Source organism: Myodes glareolus, chromosome 16, assembly GCF_982192425.1.
Source record: "Myodes glareolus chromosome 16, mMyoGla1.1, whole genome shotgun sequence".
Classification (NCBI taxonomy): Eukaryota; Metazoa; Chordata; class Mammalia; order Rodentia; family Cricetidae; genus Myodes; species Myodes glareolus.
The window spans coordinates 22,970,515-22,989,966 of record NC_142041.1 but is presented as its reverse complement, the minus strand read 5'-3'; the positions used below and the strand labels follow the sequence as shown (position 1 = coordinate 22,989,966).

At 45.1% G+C, this 19,452-nt stretch overlaps 1 protein-coding gene across 2 annotated transcripts in view; it reads right to left on the bottom strand.

Moving 5' to 3' along the window:
- The window catches only part of Abca1 (ATP binding cassette subfamily A member 1), a 117,878-nt gene that overhangs the window by 56,001 nt on the left and 42,425 nt on the right, over positions 1-19,452 (bottom strand). For both annotated transcript variants that reach the window (XM_048420688.3, XM_048420689.3), the window contains exons 6-7: positions 9,483-9,604; positions 7,314-7,490 (exon numbers count right to left, since the gene is read on the bottom strand). In XM_048420688.3, the coding sequence (XP_048276645.3) occupies positions 7,314-7,490; positions 9,483-9,604 (299 nt within the window). The remainder of the gene's footprint in view (positions 1-7,313; positions 7,491-9,482; positions 9,605-19,452) is intronic.

Genomic DNA, 19,452 nt, shown 5'->3' with positions numbered 1-19,452 from the left:
GAAATAGATAAGAAATAGTCGTGGAGTTGGTCTTCGATCTGTATCTTTTGATGTGTTGTTTTAAAGTGAATTCCAAATGCAGAATAGTGAGTGACGATCATCATAATCTTAGTGGCTGGCACAGTCCTGGAAGCCCATTTCTAAGAAAATCTGCCTATGAGAGAACGGGCGCAGCTGGACACCTGGGCTCAACTAGGATGGCTTAGTAAGGAGAATCAAACCCCAGAATTCCTGTTCTCAATCCTCCAAGGGACCGGTGCTCACCTGGAAATGCTATCTATACTCAGGGACATCTGTGATACAGCACACAGATCACATCAATGGCTGCTCCTTCCAGAGAGAGGAACTCAGGAACAGAAACAGTGAGCAGCCCTGTTTCACTTTCCCTCTGTGGATTCACTTTATTACTGAAGATCGGCACAATGGAAGCCGAACCTGTGATGTCCCACAGTCGGGGAGACACTTACATACTGAGAGGTCCTAATCAGCAGCGGCAGGAGGTAAAATGGTTTTGTGTTGATCATGGCCTACCCCCATGCTGACGGATGTTCAGGATTATAAAGCAAAAATAAACCGGGCAAAACAAACTTGTCAATCTGACGCATTTCTAAAATCTGAAATGTAGGTGGGTACATTTCTTTTTTGAGGTCTACAGAACCCTAGGCAAGTGACTCAAATCCCCAGGTCTCCATACCCTCAGCTACTCTGCCAACACTAAGGTCTTCATTCAGCAAGCACAAACAATTTCACCTTCCCCTTCTTTCCGTCCTCAACTCTTACTACCAGCTGCTCCTGGATGCAGAGTTTCCCAGTACTCAAGACAACAACTGCCCTCCTCTGTGTTCTGCTCTGTGAAAATCAATCAGGTCTGCAAGACACCAAATGCAGGAGATGGTTCTACCCTCAGTGGTATGGTGTAGTTGGTCCCGTGTGGCTTCTCCACCTGAACAAATCTGCATCTTCATAAGTGATGGGGTTTTTTTTCCCTCTATGCCTTTAATTTGGACAGTCTGGGGTAAGCTCATTCTCTTTTCTTTCAACAGTTCAAACACTGTAGGCATGCACCCTGCACCTCCCTACCTAACCTTGAGTGTAACGAGCCTTAGATGCAAACACAAGGACCTGGTTACCTCCGCCACAAGCACTGGACCTTCGATAAGCAATGTCTGATGAGATGACTTGACTGTCAATAGTTTGTACTGTGGTCTGTTGGCTTAACTGATGCACTGGGGTATTGGCCTCTTATTGGCTAAACGAATCCATACATAATATGGTGCAGTAGTCAATGTCGATGTGAAGAACTTTTCACAACAGATTTTTTTAAAAAAACAAACAAACAAGCAATTCAGGGCTGATGAGATGAGCAAAGGAGCTTACTGCCAAGTCTCATTACCTGAACCTGACCACCAAAGCCTACACTGTGGATGGAGAGATCTGGCTCCCACAAAGTGTCCTCTGATCAATCTCCACATCTGTGCCATGGCATGTGAGTGCCATACACAAACAAATAAAACATAATTTCAAAATAATTTTTAAATAGATGTTCTGTATACTTGAACAATATCAGCGACCTGCCGCTGATACAAACTGATGTTCAAGGCACAGACTGATGGAATAGAGTTAAAAATACATGCACATAATTCAAATTCAACATCAGTCTCAAGTTTGGATTATCTAAACAGTTTTGCTCCAGACAAAACTCTATTTTTTTCTGCCTGGGTATTACAGGATACAGAGATGGAACGGATGGAAATCAGCAGAATGCAATGTTTCAAACTGGCAGCCAAGAGATAAGCCATTTGATAGCCGCTCCTGCATCTCCTAGATAGCCATGTTTCCCATCCTACCTCATTATTCATAAATAAATTCTTGGTAGATTAAAGAGCTGAAGGAAAACTGAAAGTTTAAAACAAATTGGAGAAAATATTTAAAAATATATTTATAAACTTGGGGTAAGAATTTTAAATATAAAATTTAGATATAAAAAAAGGATTCAACCAAAAAGAAGAAAGTGGATCTATATCTTAACTGTTAAAATCTGTGTATCAAATGATATTACAAATGAGTTTAAAAAACCAAGTCAAAGACTAAAATAATGGGATTTTTTAAAATTTTAGCAAAAATGGAATACCAGATAGCAGTTAATATGAACCAGTCCCACATGATCAACACTGATAAATCTCAAAAACACAGAGCTGCACAAAAAAAGAAAAGGGCAGCCCAGCACCCACATGTATCCAGGTGAACACATGCAAGCCCATACTATTCACTGCGGTTCACAGAATTTAATATATGCAGCATAATGTTAAAAAAAAAAAACCAACAACTTCAGCCCGGGGTTGCCTCTGAGGAAGCAGACAGGGTTACACAGGTGGAGGTGGAGGTGGAGAGTGACCCACTGATGACGTTTCCTCCTTTTGTTATTCCTTTTTTTTTTTTTTACATTTGAAATATTTGCTAAGCTTCTCTTTAACTCAATACGGCTACAATAAATGGGGCAGGATGATGGGTGTGGATGAAGGAAGGTAGACTACATATCAGATCTAAAGAGCAGCTAATTCCATTAAACACAGTTAACCTAAGAAACAAATGAGGCCTTGAAGCTTGAGCACAGAATGGCAGCCACATCCGCTAGTCACTGTGGCCTCCTGCTCACACTTCCCCGATGAAGGCAAAGTCTGCCACAACACTACTCCAAAAAGCTCCAGCGATGCACTGAAAGCACTCAGGAACGCACCGCTCAGAATCCCTATTGTGTCTTCTTGACTGAGAACATCCTCTTGACTATGAACTCAATTAAGTCCCTATTGTCCATAGTAAGAAAGGGATTTCCTTTCGTGGAGTAAAGAAAGAAGTACAGAAAAAAATTAGCTATTTAGCTAAGGACTGTACTTTCTGTTATTTAGCTTAACGGGAAAGCAGGCATTGTTCGATATATTTAGATCATCACTAAATACAATAATATCATAGACTATGAGCCTTCCAACCTCAAGAATCAGACACCATTCCCACATCACTAAGACAAAAGCAACCCAGAACCAGAGCCCCAAACTCTCTAGGACAAGCCTCATTTCAGCCCACTTTACAAAACCTGTAAAGTTCTCAATTATGCTGTCTCGGATAGAGAGAGCCACTATGGGGTTAAGGAGAAACCTGGTGCTAGGGAAAATCCCAAGAATCCACAAGGATGACCCCAGCTGAGACTCCTAGCAATAGTGGAGAGGGGGCCTGAACTGGTCTTCTCCTGTAATCAGATTGGTGAATAACACAACTACCATCAGATGGTCATGATCCAGTAACTGATGGAACCAGATGCAGAGATCCACAACCAAGTACCAGGCCGAGCTCTGGAAATCCAATCAAAGAGAGGGAGGAGGGAAAATATGAGCAAGGGAGGTCAGGATCATGATGAAGAAATCTACAGAGACAGTTGGACCAAGCTCATGTTAACTCATTAACTCTAGGTCAATAGCTGTGGAGCCTATAGGAGACTGAACTAAACCCTCCGTATGTAGGAGCTAATGGTGAAAATTGGACTATCTCAGGGGGTCCCAGCAGTATGACTAGGATCTATCCCTGGTGCATGAGCAGTTGGAGTCCATTCCCTATGGTAGGAGATGCTATGCTCAATTTTAATGAAGGGAGAGGAGCTTGGTCCTGCCCCAACTCAATGTACCAGACTTTGTTGACTTCCTATGACAGTCCTTACCCATTGGCAGGAGTGTATAGAAGGTGGGCTAGAGGGGAGAAGTGGGGGGGATGGGAGGAAGGGTGAGAGGGAGAACTGGTTGGAATGTAAAACAAAGAAGACAAAATAAAAAATAAAATAAAGGGAATATTCCCCCCCCCCCAAGTTGCTCCTAAAAGTCCGCTGGAATGAAAACGCCACAGGCTTCTCATCTCCCTGGCCCCTGAGTGAACCTCAGTGCCTAAGCCAAGTAAGCACAAAGAGAGAACGGACAAACAGTAAACAGTCGGATTTTGTTGGACGGATATTTCAAAGAGAGATGCCCTGCTTCCCACTGTGCATCAGAACCTTGCACGGGTACTGTTTATCATGCATCAGAGCAAGTGAGAAAAAAAACCAGACCTAAAGAGGGATCAATAAAAGCCTGGGTCACTGAGAGAGCACCACTAAGAAACGAAGAAATATACTCTCCAATTCAAAGGGAGTAGCGGGTGCACTACTCCCTAATGGCGGTCACACCCTAAACTGGGATCTGTGAATGCATTACATAATGGGGCAGCACGTGCTTCATAGAGGTAATTTGGTAATTGGACTTCAAGACAAGGCAATCATCTGGGACTGCTTGGATGGGCGGATCTAATGATGGCAGCCCTTAAAAGCACACAACTCCCTCTGCCTGGGGACAGAGAGATGTGGCAGAAGAGACTCAACCGAGGTGCTCAACAGATGGTGTGGGAGAATTGTCTGTATTCTGTCAATCATGTATTTTAATAAAACGCTGATTGGCCAGGCAGGAAGTATAGGCGGGAAAACCAGACAGGAAGTGAAGGTAATGCAATGAGAACAGGAGAATTCAGGGAAGCAGGAAGCTTCCTTTGCCAGTTCTGCCCAGACCACTGGAGAGGAAAGATGTAAGCTGCCCCGCTGGAAAAGGTACTGAGCCATGTGCTAACGTAGATAAGGATAATGGGGTAGCATAAGTTATAAGAGCTAATAAGAAGCCAGAGCTAAGGGCCAATCAGCTTTATAACTTAGAGATCTCTGTGTGATTGATTTTCTCTGGGACTTGCCGGCTGTGGGGTACTGAGCGGGAACAGATATCCCAACAAGCCGGCCCTCATGTTACAAACAGAGCTGTGTGAAAGGATGAGAGAGACAGCATTGCCTATCAAAGGAGAGACCCTTGCCCCTGGCCAAAAGCCAGAATAGGGACTTCTGGCCTACAACTGTAAGGAACTGAACTCAGCTGGTACCCTAAATGAGCTCACAGCGAACCTGTCTTCAGAGTCTCCTAAAAGACACCGAACCCTGTCAACACCTTGACTTCCGTCTGGATGCGCTCCCAAGATACCCAGACTTCCGCCCTTCAGGACTGTGAGCTAATAAATGCAGGCACTGTTTAGCTCCTGTGTGTACAGTAATTTGTCACAAAAGCAGAAAGAAAAACAAAGCCAATGCAACAGCAGGGACCCTGACAACTGAAGCAAATAAACTGTTCCGGCCGATTCTGCTGCTCCATTACCATGGCTCTCTCCTACAGCGCAAAGGGAAGTGGGGGCTGTAGTGGGGAGGCAGACAGAGCGCCACATGCTCCCATCCTCTCTCTGGGAAAAGTGCAGGAAGGGACATCAAGAAAAAGTTCAGAGAAGGCGAAGGAAGTTCACCTGCTATGCTAGACCACGTGGACAGCCAAATCCACCTGGACGCTCAGTATTGGTAGTATGTTTATGACCGCCATGAGTTCACCCTAGACACAGGGTCATGCATCCATCTGTCTGTCTTCACTGGAAAGCCGCCCTTTTGAGACTCTCAACAAAACAGGGCACCCAGAACAATTCTCATACAAGACATACTCAATAAATACTGTTCGCTAAATGAGTAAGTCTGCAGGTTGGAGCTTGGTTGATGGGTTTTCTTTCGGGATTTTGGCAGTATCTGGACCAACAATGTCATTGTTCATTGACATACTCTTCAGGATTGCTTTGTTTATTCTACCTCTGAGTCCTAACACTGATCTTTAGGAGGAAACAGATGAATTCCAAGTTGAAATTCGAGCTGTTAAGGGACAGATGGTGAGGTCGTGGGGTCATTCTATTGGGAAGGTAGTTCCGACACTCTGAGAAAGGAGGGGTTGGACTGGGCTGTAAACACCACAGGTGTTCAAGGAGTAAACTGAAGGGAAAGCGGACGGATGGACACCAGAATCAATTTCTGTGTCTTCCAAAACATCTCATAATTCCTAAATTTGAAGGACAGATGTTTACCTCTGTATCTTAAAGTGAAGCAAAGCAACCCCCAAGCACGATTCCACATCACACCTTTCACACCATTTCTAATGACCTTGACCCTCTATGTCTCACAAAGATCAGAAGTCCGTTTTCCTAACTATGTAGCGCTGCTGCCTGGAGCACTCACAAACGTCTCCAATACAGAAATACATCCTACTTGAAATTACAGGGACAGAAGCAATAACCAGTGGAATCACAGACCACCGAAGCAAGCACTTGGTAGGTTTTTAAAAACCTGAAACAGAATTCATTATGTCAGGAGTAAGGAAACATTAAGCTGGTGACAACCGCTGGCATGTGTGCACACCACAGCCGCCCCTAGAAGAAACCCACAGTCTGGCTACCACCTCTGCCTAAGGCAGCAGCTAGAGAGCTAGGGTTAAGACACGTGCAAGAACTTCCTCACAGTTCAGAGTCTACGCTGAGCTAGTTCTAAAGCCCATTCCAAGGCATGACGGAGGCTCAGGATCCTGATGGAAATCAAGCATCTTAGGACCCCCGAGGAGGGCCTAGTTCTCCATAATGAAACCCAGCTTCACAGAGTTCAATGTGATCACACATCATCTGAGTAGTACGAAGAACATGCCTTTTCAGAGAACCGATAGACACAACAGCTCTCTCTGGGAAACAAAAGCAGAGTGCTGGGTGTCGCAGAATATCACTGGAGGCATTTCTTGAGAAATCTTAAGAACTCACACTTAAGATTTCTTCTTCTAGAATCTCTACAGGCAAAACCCTGATGATCAACACATCCAGGCTTACTTGGATTTCTTGTTTATGGTTTGTTTTGAGTGTGTCTTCCTAATACAATTTTGTTATTGGGTGAACTAATTAATTTTATGTGGTCTTACCCAATTCCAACGTTTCACTATCTAACCACAATCTCTCCCTTCTGCTGGTTTTAAAAATACTAGTAAGTAGCCACTTCCTATTAATCATTTCAAGATTTTTTTCTTAAAAGGTGTGTGCATGTGCGTATGTGCATGTGTGTGTGTGTGTGTGTGTGTGTGTGTGCGTGTGTGTATCTTTCTTTGAATGGACTCTTCCTCAGAAACATAGTATTAAGAAACATGAAAGCTGGGTCTTCTCTAGTTGAAACAAGCACAAGAGACCATGAGTTTGGACTCAGCCACACCCAGAACATTCTTCTCCAACTTACCCCTTGGGAAATGGACTGAAATTTAAAAGAACATTCAGAATACGACTGGGCTAAATTATAACACCAAGTCCCAGCCAGCCCCGAGTTTCTTCAAAAACAAGTCATGGTGTCCAGGAAAAGACTGCACAAAGCCCAGGCATCGGAGCTTGAATCCTCTGCACGGGGCACGCCCACTCACCATGACCGGCTTCAGGATGTCCATGTTGTAGCGCAGCACTTGTTCCGCGGCATCTAGCTTCTCCCTCGGTAAACCACAAAGGGCAGACACTTCCGGGCCACCCAGCCGAATGATTTTTTCTAGTTTTGATCCATTACACAGACTGGCCAAATGTAACTGGTAGCCTTGCAAAAACACCTGGAAGGGTTTCGCGTAAGGAGAGAGGGGAAAGAAGGATGAGAATGGAAAGTTGGGGGCTGGAAGTCTTTGGGGGAGCATCACGTCAGCACGGCTTGGGCGATGCTAAGCAGTGCACGGCCGCAGTCACCCCACAGGTGAGGTCTGTTTACTGAACCCTGGGATAAATCAAGATACGCTCTACCACACGTTTCAAAACTGCACACATGACTCAGTATCTGAACACTGCTGTCCCTCTAGCACAGGGAAATCCTTCAGTCTGTGTGTGCAACGTGACTGGAATATATGATTCAGTTCATGGAAACCCAGAGTCTAAACCCCTGGAACCATTAAAGTCATCCTAACTATTCAAGAACTTTTAACACTGGACACTGAAATTCGGTTCAATCATGGAAAAATATATACTGTAAGTCTGTACAGATATTTAACAAATGCAAAGAATCATGTTCAAGGAATGCCAGGATTGTAAATATTTTTGTTTTACTTGCCCCAAAAAACTAATATGGAAAAGCAGGCCTCTACCAACTCTTCACTAGGCCAGTTCTAAATTATTTGTACCTGTTTTCTTGATAGTAAATTCACCAGGGAACCTCTCTTTGGTCGTGCACTTTGATCTGGTTAGCCCTTCTGGGTATACATCTGAGCCTCACTCTCTAGCAGACAGAAATCTCTGCAGTAAGATGGAGCTGTCTTGTTTAAGGGGTTCAGATTTGTATCCACAGCACTAGAACGGCTTTTGTCATATAGATGAAGGAATGATTCAGGTTTTTTACAACATCACCACCCCTCCACCAGCTTAAATGAAGGCATCCACCCTGGCCACAGAGCAATGTGAGAGACGAACCCAAAGTCTCTCAACGCCCACGCAGTTGGGTAAGCACTGCTGAGCATCTGACCCTCCATGGTGTCCACTCCATTTTCACCTTCTGCCAGATACTCAAGGACCCTTCGGGCTCACTCCTGTCTTTTGTCCTTTGTCTTTGTCGCCATGCTCTGATGGAGAACCCCCAACAACACTGAAACTCTAATTACCACACAAAGACCTGCCTGGGATGCCTCTTATTTTAAACTGATGGCATGTAACAGATATGAAATTGGCAGGGGGCAATGGAAATTATGCTAAACGCAACGATTTCAAAAGCCTGCTGCCTCTGGCCTACCTCCCAACCGCACAATTGGTAAACACAAGGCATATTTTCCTAGTTTCATAAGAGCACGCAGTAAGCACATTTTTCTAATTTTAAAAATTCTCAGCCATGTGAAGCAAAGATCTCTTCAAGCATAAACACCCCACTACTTCTGCTGACTGCAAAGTCAAGCCAGCATAGAGGCGTAAGGCCATGTGTGGGGTCAATTCTCCTTTCTGCCAGAGAATACAGTTTTTTCTTTTTTTTTTTTTAAAAAAAAAAAGCTTTGATTTTATTATAGTCATGCACACTGCCCAGGAGCTGTATGAAAATAAATGATACCCGGGAAGTCCTCTAGGAACCTAAAATGAAAATTCCATGTAAACACTAATATTACACTTCAAATTTTAATAGACTTTTCTTTGTGTATCTTCCCTATCTTTAAAACAAAGCACAAGGTGTTTTGTTTAATCTTTTGCGACAGATTCCAGTTCTAGAATCTGGCTCTTATTTCAGAACTATGTTTTGTTTTTCTTTTTGTTGCTGTTTTGTTGTTGTTGTTGTTGCTTTAAATGCTTAATCCACCTTAACAGAAAATAGAAGCCCCTTAGAGGGAAGTCATTACAAAGCCAAAGTATAGACACAAAATCAGCTCCATTTCAACAGGCTGGCCCTGATGCTGGGCAACACATTCCACTCACTGTAGGGTGTGTCTATGCCAACTGGAGCAGAGAGCATAATCAGAGGTGAAAATACACGTGAGCTCGAACTACTTCCTTCACAGCTGCTTCTTTATTTATTTCCAAGCCCTCCAACAACGGAACAGTGATCGGGCCCATGGACTGAGCAGAAGGCGGCCGCTTACCTTCTGGAGACTGACATCCGCCCGCAGCAGGCTGTCCACAGTCGGCCTTGGGAGGGACAGGTTATGATGAAGGAATCCCGAGAAGGTCTCATTGTCCACCAGGAAATCCTGGAGTTTCAAATCTATCGAGAAATGGTGTTTTGTTTACAGTTAATAACTCGAAAAAGGCCCAACCACTATGGGGCAGGAGGAGAAGAATAGACTATTGATTGCTTCATTGTAAACGGATGGGTGACCACAGGCTTCTGGCTCCCCTGCGCCGAGAAGCGAGTTGCAGGGGCTTTGTCTTGCTGGGAAGGACAGGAAAGGATTACTTTCCCGATATCATGTTGAGCCACACTCAGTGTGTGTTCCCACACTCCAACAGCATAATGGTGTTGTCACACACATGGGCTTCCCTGCCTTCCCACGGAGAAACCAAACCTTTAAAATGATCTCATCCATCCTACCTGAGATTTGTGACATGAACCCTGCTGCTCCTGACTCCCCAGTGCTCCATCATGTGGCTAAAACTGAGAATAGTGAAGGCCTGATTCCCACAAGCCACAGGGGCTAATCTCCTGAATCAGCAGGTAATGGTTCTCTAACTTCTCCGTGGATCAGAATCGCTTGATGGGCTGCGTCAGCTAGACTGCTGGACACAGCCCCGGAGCATCTGATTCAGGCCGCTTGGGATACAGCCAGAGCATCTGCACATCTAGCAAGCTCTCAAGTGGTGCTGATGCTGCCGGTATGGGGACCCACTTTCAAGAATCACTGGGGTGATCTCTGAAGCATATCCAGGTGCTTTTACAGACACGGCCATGGGATGCAGCGCTGTAAAGCCCAGTTCCTCCAAACACGGAGGGAAATATGTAAACTTATCTTTAAAAACCAACCCTTCACTAAATACATTGACTTCTAAGGGCTTTCAAGATGACTTCTGATAAGCAATTAGCTCACCAAGTGCATCCAGGAGAGGCTTCAGCCCAGGGTCATGAAGTCGAAAAGGCACTGATCAAGAATTCGGAATGTTAAGTCTCTGGTGAGGGGCTACGTATGATGGTGCCATCTGAATATTTCTAACATCTTTCTGAGCCTCAGGCCCTTCAGCTCTGAAGCAAAAGAATTCTGAGTGAAGCTGGGTGGGACCCTCTCACTCCGCCACATCATCACTTTCCTGTCTTATTTTATCGGCTCTATTTCTATTCTCTTTCCACTTTAAACTTTTAATAGCCTGAATTCTTTTCTTCTGCAATTTAAAAAACAAACACAAAAACAAACAACAAAAACCAATCATCTCTGCAACCAAGGGCAGGCAGTATTTGCAGAATGGTGACCACTCTGCAAATACACACAATCTGACCACTAGAGGGCAAACTTTACAAATCACTTACCGGAAGAATAAGTTTTGTTTCATCTAAGAACAAAACTACTGGGTGCACTGATGAGGAAAAGGGTCTCCCTACATGGAAACAAGCAGCCCAAGCAGGCTCTCAATAGACAGCCATGATCCAGGCATTTTCTGCCTTGAGCAATGTTCAGTGATTTTGAACTCAGGAACCTCCAGAAAGAACAGATGGAGAAGTGATTCTACTCAATACCTGTGCACCTTGCTCCACAGAGGCGCCTAGGCCTGTTAGTGCTCCTCCTTTAAATCAGCATCCCAGTAAGCTGTCACCTGTCTGCTGTTTCCATCACACAAGACCCCACACTGGTACCACTGAATGCAATTCTGTGGTTGCCAAGCCTCAGAGTCCTAAGTCTCACTTATGGGGCATGCAAAAACTTCAGTCTCTGGGTTTCAATCTCTTCGGATTCTAAACCAGTAGTTCTAAGGGAGATCACCCACAAATCTTCATTTTAATAAGCTGCCTTAAGAGTTTCAATATAGGGGGCCTGGGAGCCATATATTATGACATGTTATTTTACTTAAATATTGCATGCATTAAACTCTGCTTACAGAACGTCTTTTATCTTGGTGTTTCAAATACATACAGCAAAGCCTGTTGTCAATGTCAGCTGAATAAGTGCTAGATGAGATTACCAGAAAGATTCCAGAATGATATTTCCATTTTGTGGGTTCAGAAAGAAGCTAAGGTTATCAGAACCATCCCTAGAACACAGCCCAGGAGTAAGTAAGAACCCTGACCACTAGAATTGTCTTCCCAAAGACAACAAGATCTCGAACACCCCAGCATTCCCATGATATAGAGAAGGGAGGGGGAGGGAGGGAGGGAGGTGGGGGAGGAGGGAGGGAGACAGAGGGCTTCAGCTGAGGCTTAATGAAAGTCAGACATGCTTATAACTTAAAGAGAGATAGAACTGGGGCTCAGTATGTGCAATACCTTATAAAATACACACACATACACACACATACACACACACACACACACACACACAGACAGAGAGAGAGAGAGAGAGAGAGAGAGAGAGAGAGAGAGAGAATATCAAAAAACCTGGGTTCTGTATCCATTATTTGAGAGATTGTTTGACCTACTTAAACTTCCATGGACCTTACCTATAAAATGAGGGTCTCGAGAGGCCTCTGTATACCCTTGGTAGAACAATATAAATTTTGAACTAAAACTCAGAGCAAACAGTTGAACACAAATTCCTCCTAAGCAAAGCCACAGCAGTACACGGCATTCAACTCGGACACTTGAGAACGGCTCCCTCCTTCAGGGCAGCAGAAGTGTGGAAGGCTGACCCAGGCTGCCCTTTCAATGGGTCTCGGTCACCCAACAACACTCTGGAGGCCAGTAAATGTGCTTGACATGTTTATACGATGCTCCTGTTGTGTCATCAGGATTGGAGCATACAACAGGCTCTACGGATGGAAAAAAAAACCCAAAACAAAACAAAACAGCTGGATGTGATCAAACTCCAACTGCCTATCCCCGGGACGAGACACAGAAACCAAGAAACCAGTTAAACAGTCAACAGGCCTTGGCAGTGCATGAGCATGGTGTGGCTGACTAGCTGGGTGGGGAAGCTGAGGGAGGGCCAAAGATCCCTGGCTACAAACAACTCAAACTTACAGTCTGGTCACGTGGATATACACCCAGTATCTTCTACTGTCATACTGCCACCAACAGCTGCAAGTCATAAACACAGGAAGGCAAAACTGTGTGGGGTTCTGGTTCTCAACCTTGGACGCTGCCGGATCCACTTGGGAGCTTTAAAAACTCCCAAAGCCCAGACTGCACCCCAGAACTGCTTGGGGTCTCAGACATTAGAACAAAACCAATGAAAACAATTCCAACCAAGTTTGAAACACAGGCAGATTCGGTGGCACATACCTGTAACCTTAGTACTTGGGAGGCAGAGGACTGCAAATTAGGGGCCAGCCTGAGCTACAGAGTATGTTTCAGGCCAATGGTTACATAGAGATATCATGCCTGAAGACAAATTCTATGGACAAGAAGGAGTTTGGGGTCATAAAACCCAAAATGTAGTAGTGTATCCTGCTATCAGTTAGCTGTATAGCTAGCTGTCTTAGAGAGGTCACACTTTACCTATATAGGAAGATAACGGAATCTACCTTCTGAAGACCTAGAGACTAGAGATATTTGTAAGCTAGAGCAATGAGTAACTGACTAGTGACAAATGCTTATTAAATGGTAATTGATTCACTGTCACTAAAACGACTGTTTTACTTGGCTTTACTCTATACTATATAGCAAAACGCAGAAAAAAAAATGAGAACACATCTGTCTTCAAGGGGTTTTCTTGGTTATTACAAAGAAAGATGAAGAGGAGCAGAAATTCCAGAAAGCAGAGGGATGAGAAAACCAGAGAAGGTTAGTCCATAAAAGCAGTCAGAAGACGATGACGTGATCTGCAAGAATCATGTAGCATGAAGGAAATCAGGCTACAGTTCTAGAAAGGACCACAAATCAACCACCCCTAGAATGTAGTGGGGTGAAGATAACCTTCTCATGATGGCAGATCCCCACAAATCCTGTACTCATGGGGCTCTATCTACAGTAAATTCTCAACATATATCCATTAACAAAGAGACAGAGAGAACAAATTCCACAAAGCCCCAGATCTGAGGAGTAGGAGGAAAACAAGAGAGGTGTGAAAAGAAATGGCATAGGGACAGAGTAGAGCGGTGTTGTCCTTGCTGGCATCTGTCATTGCAGCGAGCTGGGTAGGGAAAGGAAAATAATGGACCAAGCCAGATGGCTGAAGCAGCTATTCTTATTGAGGGAAGATATGGATGGATGGATGGATGGATGGATGGATGGATGGATGGATGGATGCATGGATGCATGGATGGATGCATGGATGGATACATGGATGGATGGATGCATGGATGGATGGATGGGTATATGGATGGGTATATGGATGGGTAAATAAATGAATGGGTAGACGAAAGGATGGACGGACAGACAAATGGATGGGTAGTGGGTGAATAGGTGAATAAACAGGAGTAGATGGGTAGATAGGCATACAGACAATGGATAGATGGATGGATGGGGTTGGTGGATGGGCGGGTAGGTGAAAGATGGGTGTATAAATGGATGAGTAGATGGATGGATGGATGGATGGATGGATGGATGGATGGATGGATGGATGGATGGGCATATACACAGATGGATGAGTGGATGGATGGATGGGTTGGTGGATGGGTGGGTAGGTGAAAAATGGGTGGATAGATGGGTGAGTGGGTGGGTGGGTGGATGGATGGATGGATGGGTGGATGGATACTAATGCATGAATGTAAAATGAGCGGATGTGACCTAGGAAATGGCCAGTTTTGAAGAAGTAAAATGCATCTTGCAGTGGGAAGGGAGAAGACCAATCAGGACACGAAAGTGAAACAAATGGGGTCAAGATGGCTAGAGTGTCCCCAAATCTACTTGGTTTCATCAGTCCAAGGGATGAGAAGTATCTGGGAGGCAGCGGCTGGAAACTCAGCAAAATAATTCAGAGGGAGGCCGAGTCAAGTGATGGCACACAGCCTCACAGGCTCACACACACACAATCCCAACTATTCGGGAGGCTGAAAAAGGAGGTCAAGGTCTTCTTGGCCCACAAGGTGAGTTCAAGGCAAGCCTGGGCAACCTAGTGAGAGACGTCCTGCCTCAAAATAAAAATTTGAAAAGGCTGTGGGTGTCTCAGTGGTTAGAGCACTTACTTAGTAGGCAGAAAGCTGTGAGTTCCATTCCCAGTACCAGAATAAATAAATGAACAAACCAGCAAACAACACGACAGTAGCATCCACCTCCCCGGCTTGACAGCGAGGGCTGAGTGAGCAATGTCCGTGCAAGCCGGGGAAATTCCCATGCTGAATGACACGCTCCTTAAAGAACTGCTAATATGATCCTGCTCAGGGACACTGCTCTCATTAGCTGAGCTGCTGTGTTCAGAATAGACAGAGAGAAGGGACTTTGCCAAGAACACTGGGGTGTCAAATTCACAGCTGGAAAGATGTGTCTGTGTGTGCACATGTGTGTGCACACAGGTTTATGTATGTATTATGCATGTGCCTGGCTGAGTTTCCAGGTGGGATAGAACTATTTTTCCTTTTCTTTTTTTTTTTCCTCTGCCAATACTATCTACAAGAAAGGGCCAAGGCTCACTCAAGAGTCTATTCAGAACTTCATGAAAAAGTGAGTAAAAGCCAAGCCCAATGGCACAGGCCTATTATAGTCCAGCTATCTGGGGCTCTGAGGCAGCATCAGCAACTTAACAACTCTTTGTCTCAAAAAGAAAAAGGGGGAAATGGGCAGGGGCTATAGCTCAGGGGTAGAATGTTCTTCTACCATGTAGAAGCCCCAGTTCAATCCTTGGTGCTACACAAAAGGAAGGAGAGAGAGAAGGAAGGAAGATGCAAATGAAGGGGAAAAAAAGAAAAACGTTTTATAGTGAACCAACAAGAAGGATCACATTGTCTGGCAACGACAAGGCCAGACACAAGGAGATGACCAGTAACACAGCAGGCATTCTAGAGAAGACAAAGGACAATTGCTGGGACAGACACTGCCACTCAGTCTTCTAACTCCAACCAAATGAGTTGACATGGACTGGCTTTTATTATCTGTGGAATATGTGGTTGGGGAAAATGTTCCCTGAAAAATTATTTTCCATGTTATCTGAGAGGAACACATGGTCCAAGAGACCCAGCACTGGAGATAGATATCAGAAAGGCTGAGCTCAAACACCGGCTTTGCCCCTCCCCACCTCTGTGACTATGAACCTCACTTGGCTCCTTTCCTTGGTCTCTCTTGGCCTCAGTTTTCTTGGACCTCAAATGGAGCGAGGGCCATCAAGACGGCTTACCCGGGAAAGCAGCTGCCACCAAATCTGGTCCCCCAATCTCAATCCCGGGGACCCACATGGGGTGACTTTCACAAGTTACCCTTCACACCCCACCCCAACACAGACAAAACAAATAAATAAAATGCAAAAATGTTCTAAAAATAAAAAGGACCTAATAACATTCATAGATTGGTAGGGAAAGCAAAGATTATGAATATGAACTCGACAGTGGAGCTGGGAAGGTGGCTCACTCAGCAAAATACCTACTGGGCAAGAGCAAGAAAATGAACTCCTGCCCCCAACACCCATGTGAAAAGTCATGCACCATGGAACATGGCTGCAATCACAGTATGGAGACAGGCCCATACCTGAGGCTTGCTGGCCGGTTGGTATATCCAGATCAGCAAGCTCCAGGTTCAGTGAGAGAGCCTAAATCCCTAAGTGATCTCTGACCTAACATGTATACACACACACACACACACACACACACACACACACACACACACATGCAAGATCAAGAGCTGACATGCTCGGAGTATTTACATGAGATAGTGTGATAACTGTCACAGTATGTGACAGGAAGTTATACGCAACAAAAGGCCAAAGGAATTCTCTCGGGGCGACCCCTTCAACATGGACCACAGTACCTGAGCTGCTGAGCCTAGCTCCCTGATGGGCCTGAGAGGCAAACAGCGGCCTACCACGTCCCTGGGGCTCTGGGCACAGTGAAGCAGGGCAAAGGGGAGGAGAATGGGAAAACAGAATAAGAGGTTGGCGTCTAAAAGGAACAAACAGATGAGATGCCTCCATGGGCTGGCAAAGAGTGAGACACAATCCCGGGTTTCTTGCTGTTCATCTGGGTCAGGCCTCTGTGCCCAAGCTAAGGAGAGGCTGGTGGTAAAGAGAAGCCCTAGCCCTGGGGGTCTTCCTGGCCAATGAAGTGTTTCCTCCCTTCTCTACTGCCTGCCTGCTGGAACCCAGGCTTGGGAGTGGAGGAGGAGAGAGAAGGAGGAGGGTGGAGGAGGGAAGTCCTGGCACCCATCCCCGAGGTTACTCTCGGTCAGTGCCCTCTCCAAGTCCCAGCTTAAGTTTCAAGATCTCTGCAGTCTTGTGTTCTCCACAAAGAAGAACCACAACAATCAGCAGCTTTAGAAGTGGGTGGAGGAAGCAAAAGAGGAAAAGGAGAAGTAGAGAAAGACACAACAGCAGGCCTGGCCTGAAGTCTTCTTAAGTGGAGCCCCTGGGGTGGCGGCAGGGTCAGATAGTGGCAGCCCTGCTCTACCAAATGAGTAAAGACTTGAAGTGGGGGGTGGGGGGAGTGAGGGAGGACTGATGGCATTCTTGTGGTTTTTCTTAGCCTATTTGGTAAGTCTTATAAACAAGATTGAAATATTTTCAGCTACAAAGGAACTGGAAACATCACACCTGTTTTTCAGTTGGTTACTTGGTTCCTTTGTTGAGGCCAAGTCTTGTGCAGCCAAAGCTGGCTTTGAACTCCTCACCCCCTGCTTCTGCCTCCCAAGTCCTGGAATTTACAGACATGCCACCATGCCCAGTTTTCAGGGATCTGTTTCTTGGGTTTCTTTTGGGATGCAGGGCTGTGCTTTCTTCAGGGGTGAGGTGCCTCCGGAAGGCTTTGTGGGGTACTCTAGAGAGGAGTTCCAGTTCTGTGGACTTTGGAAGTCACTTTTCAGGTCTTCTGAGCCTCTGTATTTTGTAAACAGAGGTCTACCTTCCAGTGTGAATCAAGCAAGAGCTAATGGCACTAAGCATGACTTATAAATAATGCACAAGAAAACACAAATCGGGGAGTAAATACATTCAAATCACATGTTGATAAAACGGTCCGGGCAATTTAGGTCAACAGCTGCCAAAGGACCGGACTGTTCATGGCTACACACCCTGAACTCTCTGCGGGCAAACAGCAGCAAGCTTCTCTCTGGACCAAAAGAAGTAGCAAAGCTTTAGATACCTTGTGCTGTTTAAATTATTTGATGAAAGAAAATAAATGGGCATTAGTTAATGTCTACTGTGACAAAACAGCAGTGCCATGTTCAAAGGAATAAAACTACTCAGGGAGTCCCAAAAGCAGGAACAAAAGAGATGTTAGACGATTATCCCTGCCCTTGCCCTAGGGCAGTGGTTCTCCATACAGCATAAGAATGCTGGGAAATCAGAGGCCTACAAGGTAAAGCAATCATCAGAGCAGTCCTCTTGAATGGCATCATAACTTTTATTGAAGACACACACAAGGCGCACATAGATACAAGCAAACTCTCATATACAGAAAAAGTCAGAATAGTAATTTTTTAATATATCTATATCCCTTCTACCAGGTTAGAGCAAAGAAAGAGATGTCCCCTCCAGAAGAGGGCATCCCACAAGAGATAATGACACTGCCACGTCCCAACCTTGGACTTCCAAGCTCTTTAGAAACAATTTCTATTGTGTAAATGTACAGAGTCATGGGTATTTTCTTACGGTACCTAGAATGGACTAAACCAATACGCTTGTCATGCTGACAAGAAGGAAGTAGGAGAAGTCGCTAGAAGCCCCTGGAATGAGGACTGTGTCATCTAGTAAGTGTCTGAATGGTAGCAAGGAGCCAGAGACGGATGTGGTTCTCGCTGGTCAGCAGGTGGTGACCACATGCAAGCTGGCTGAGAGAACCCAGAATGAAAGGTAATGTGAGTTGCTAACACTGGCCCAAAGCAGTTCTGAGCCTAAGGAGAAACAAGAAACAGGAAGCCAATATGAGGGAAAACACGAAAAGAGCTGATAAGAAAACATTTCCTAGGGAGCCTTTTGTGACTAGCAGAGGAAGGAAGAGAGACTTGGAGAGCAAGGAAGACCCCTGGTATCAACTTCTGGCCTCCATATTCACACACACACACAGAAAACAGACGGAGAGACGGAGAGAGAAAGATAGGCAGAGAGATAGAGACAATGAGAGACAGAGACAGAGAGACAGGCCAAGATAGACAGACCAGGGAACAATAGAAGGAAAGGAAGACAAACACATGGCAGGCACTGAGGTGGAATTCATTCCAAGCGGGGTTAGGGAGAAATCATCTAATTTCTTCTAATGTCTAAAATTAATAAACATACCAGGACGCGGTGGCACTTTGAGGCAGGAAACACTGCGTCGTATTGACAAAGCCTCAGACACATTATACAGATCAATTTCCAGAACCTCTAAAGAGAGGCTTCCGAGAAAGGTACTATAGTTATCCTCATTTTTCCAAACCAGGAAATAGACGGGAACAGGGAGTAGCTGGCTCAAGGTCATAGAACAAGCCAGAGGCGAGCTTAAGACCCAACAACTCTGATTTCACAACTCCACTTCTTTCTACGCTACTGGCAGCTACAGGAATTGTTTGACTCTCCAAAATCAAGAGCTGGCGATGCCACCCACACTTTCCCGTGTTGGAGCATGGCAGCCTGGCATCATGGTGCAGTAGAAAGATGTGGAACTTCAAGTTTCACAGACCTGGACAGAAGTTACGACCCTGCGGCACTGAGCAACAGATGCAACCTTTTTAGGTTCGGTTTTCTTATCGCTAAAGTGGGGATGGTACTGATCGGCGAATGCTGCTTCAAAAAACCAAATTCAACAGTCCACTCAAAACAGAAACGTCCACACTGACAAACACACACATCACTGCTCACCGAAGCTCTAGGTGTCCAACAACTGAGGTGGAGATGGAAGAGTTTTCAGCCA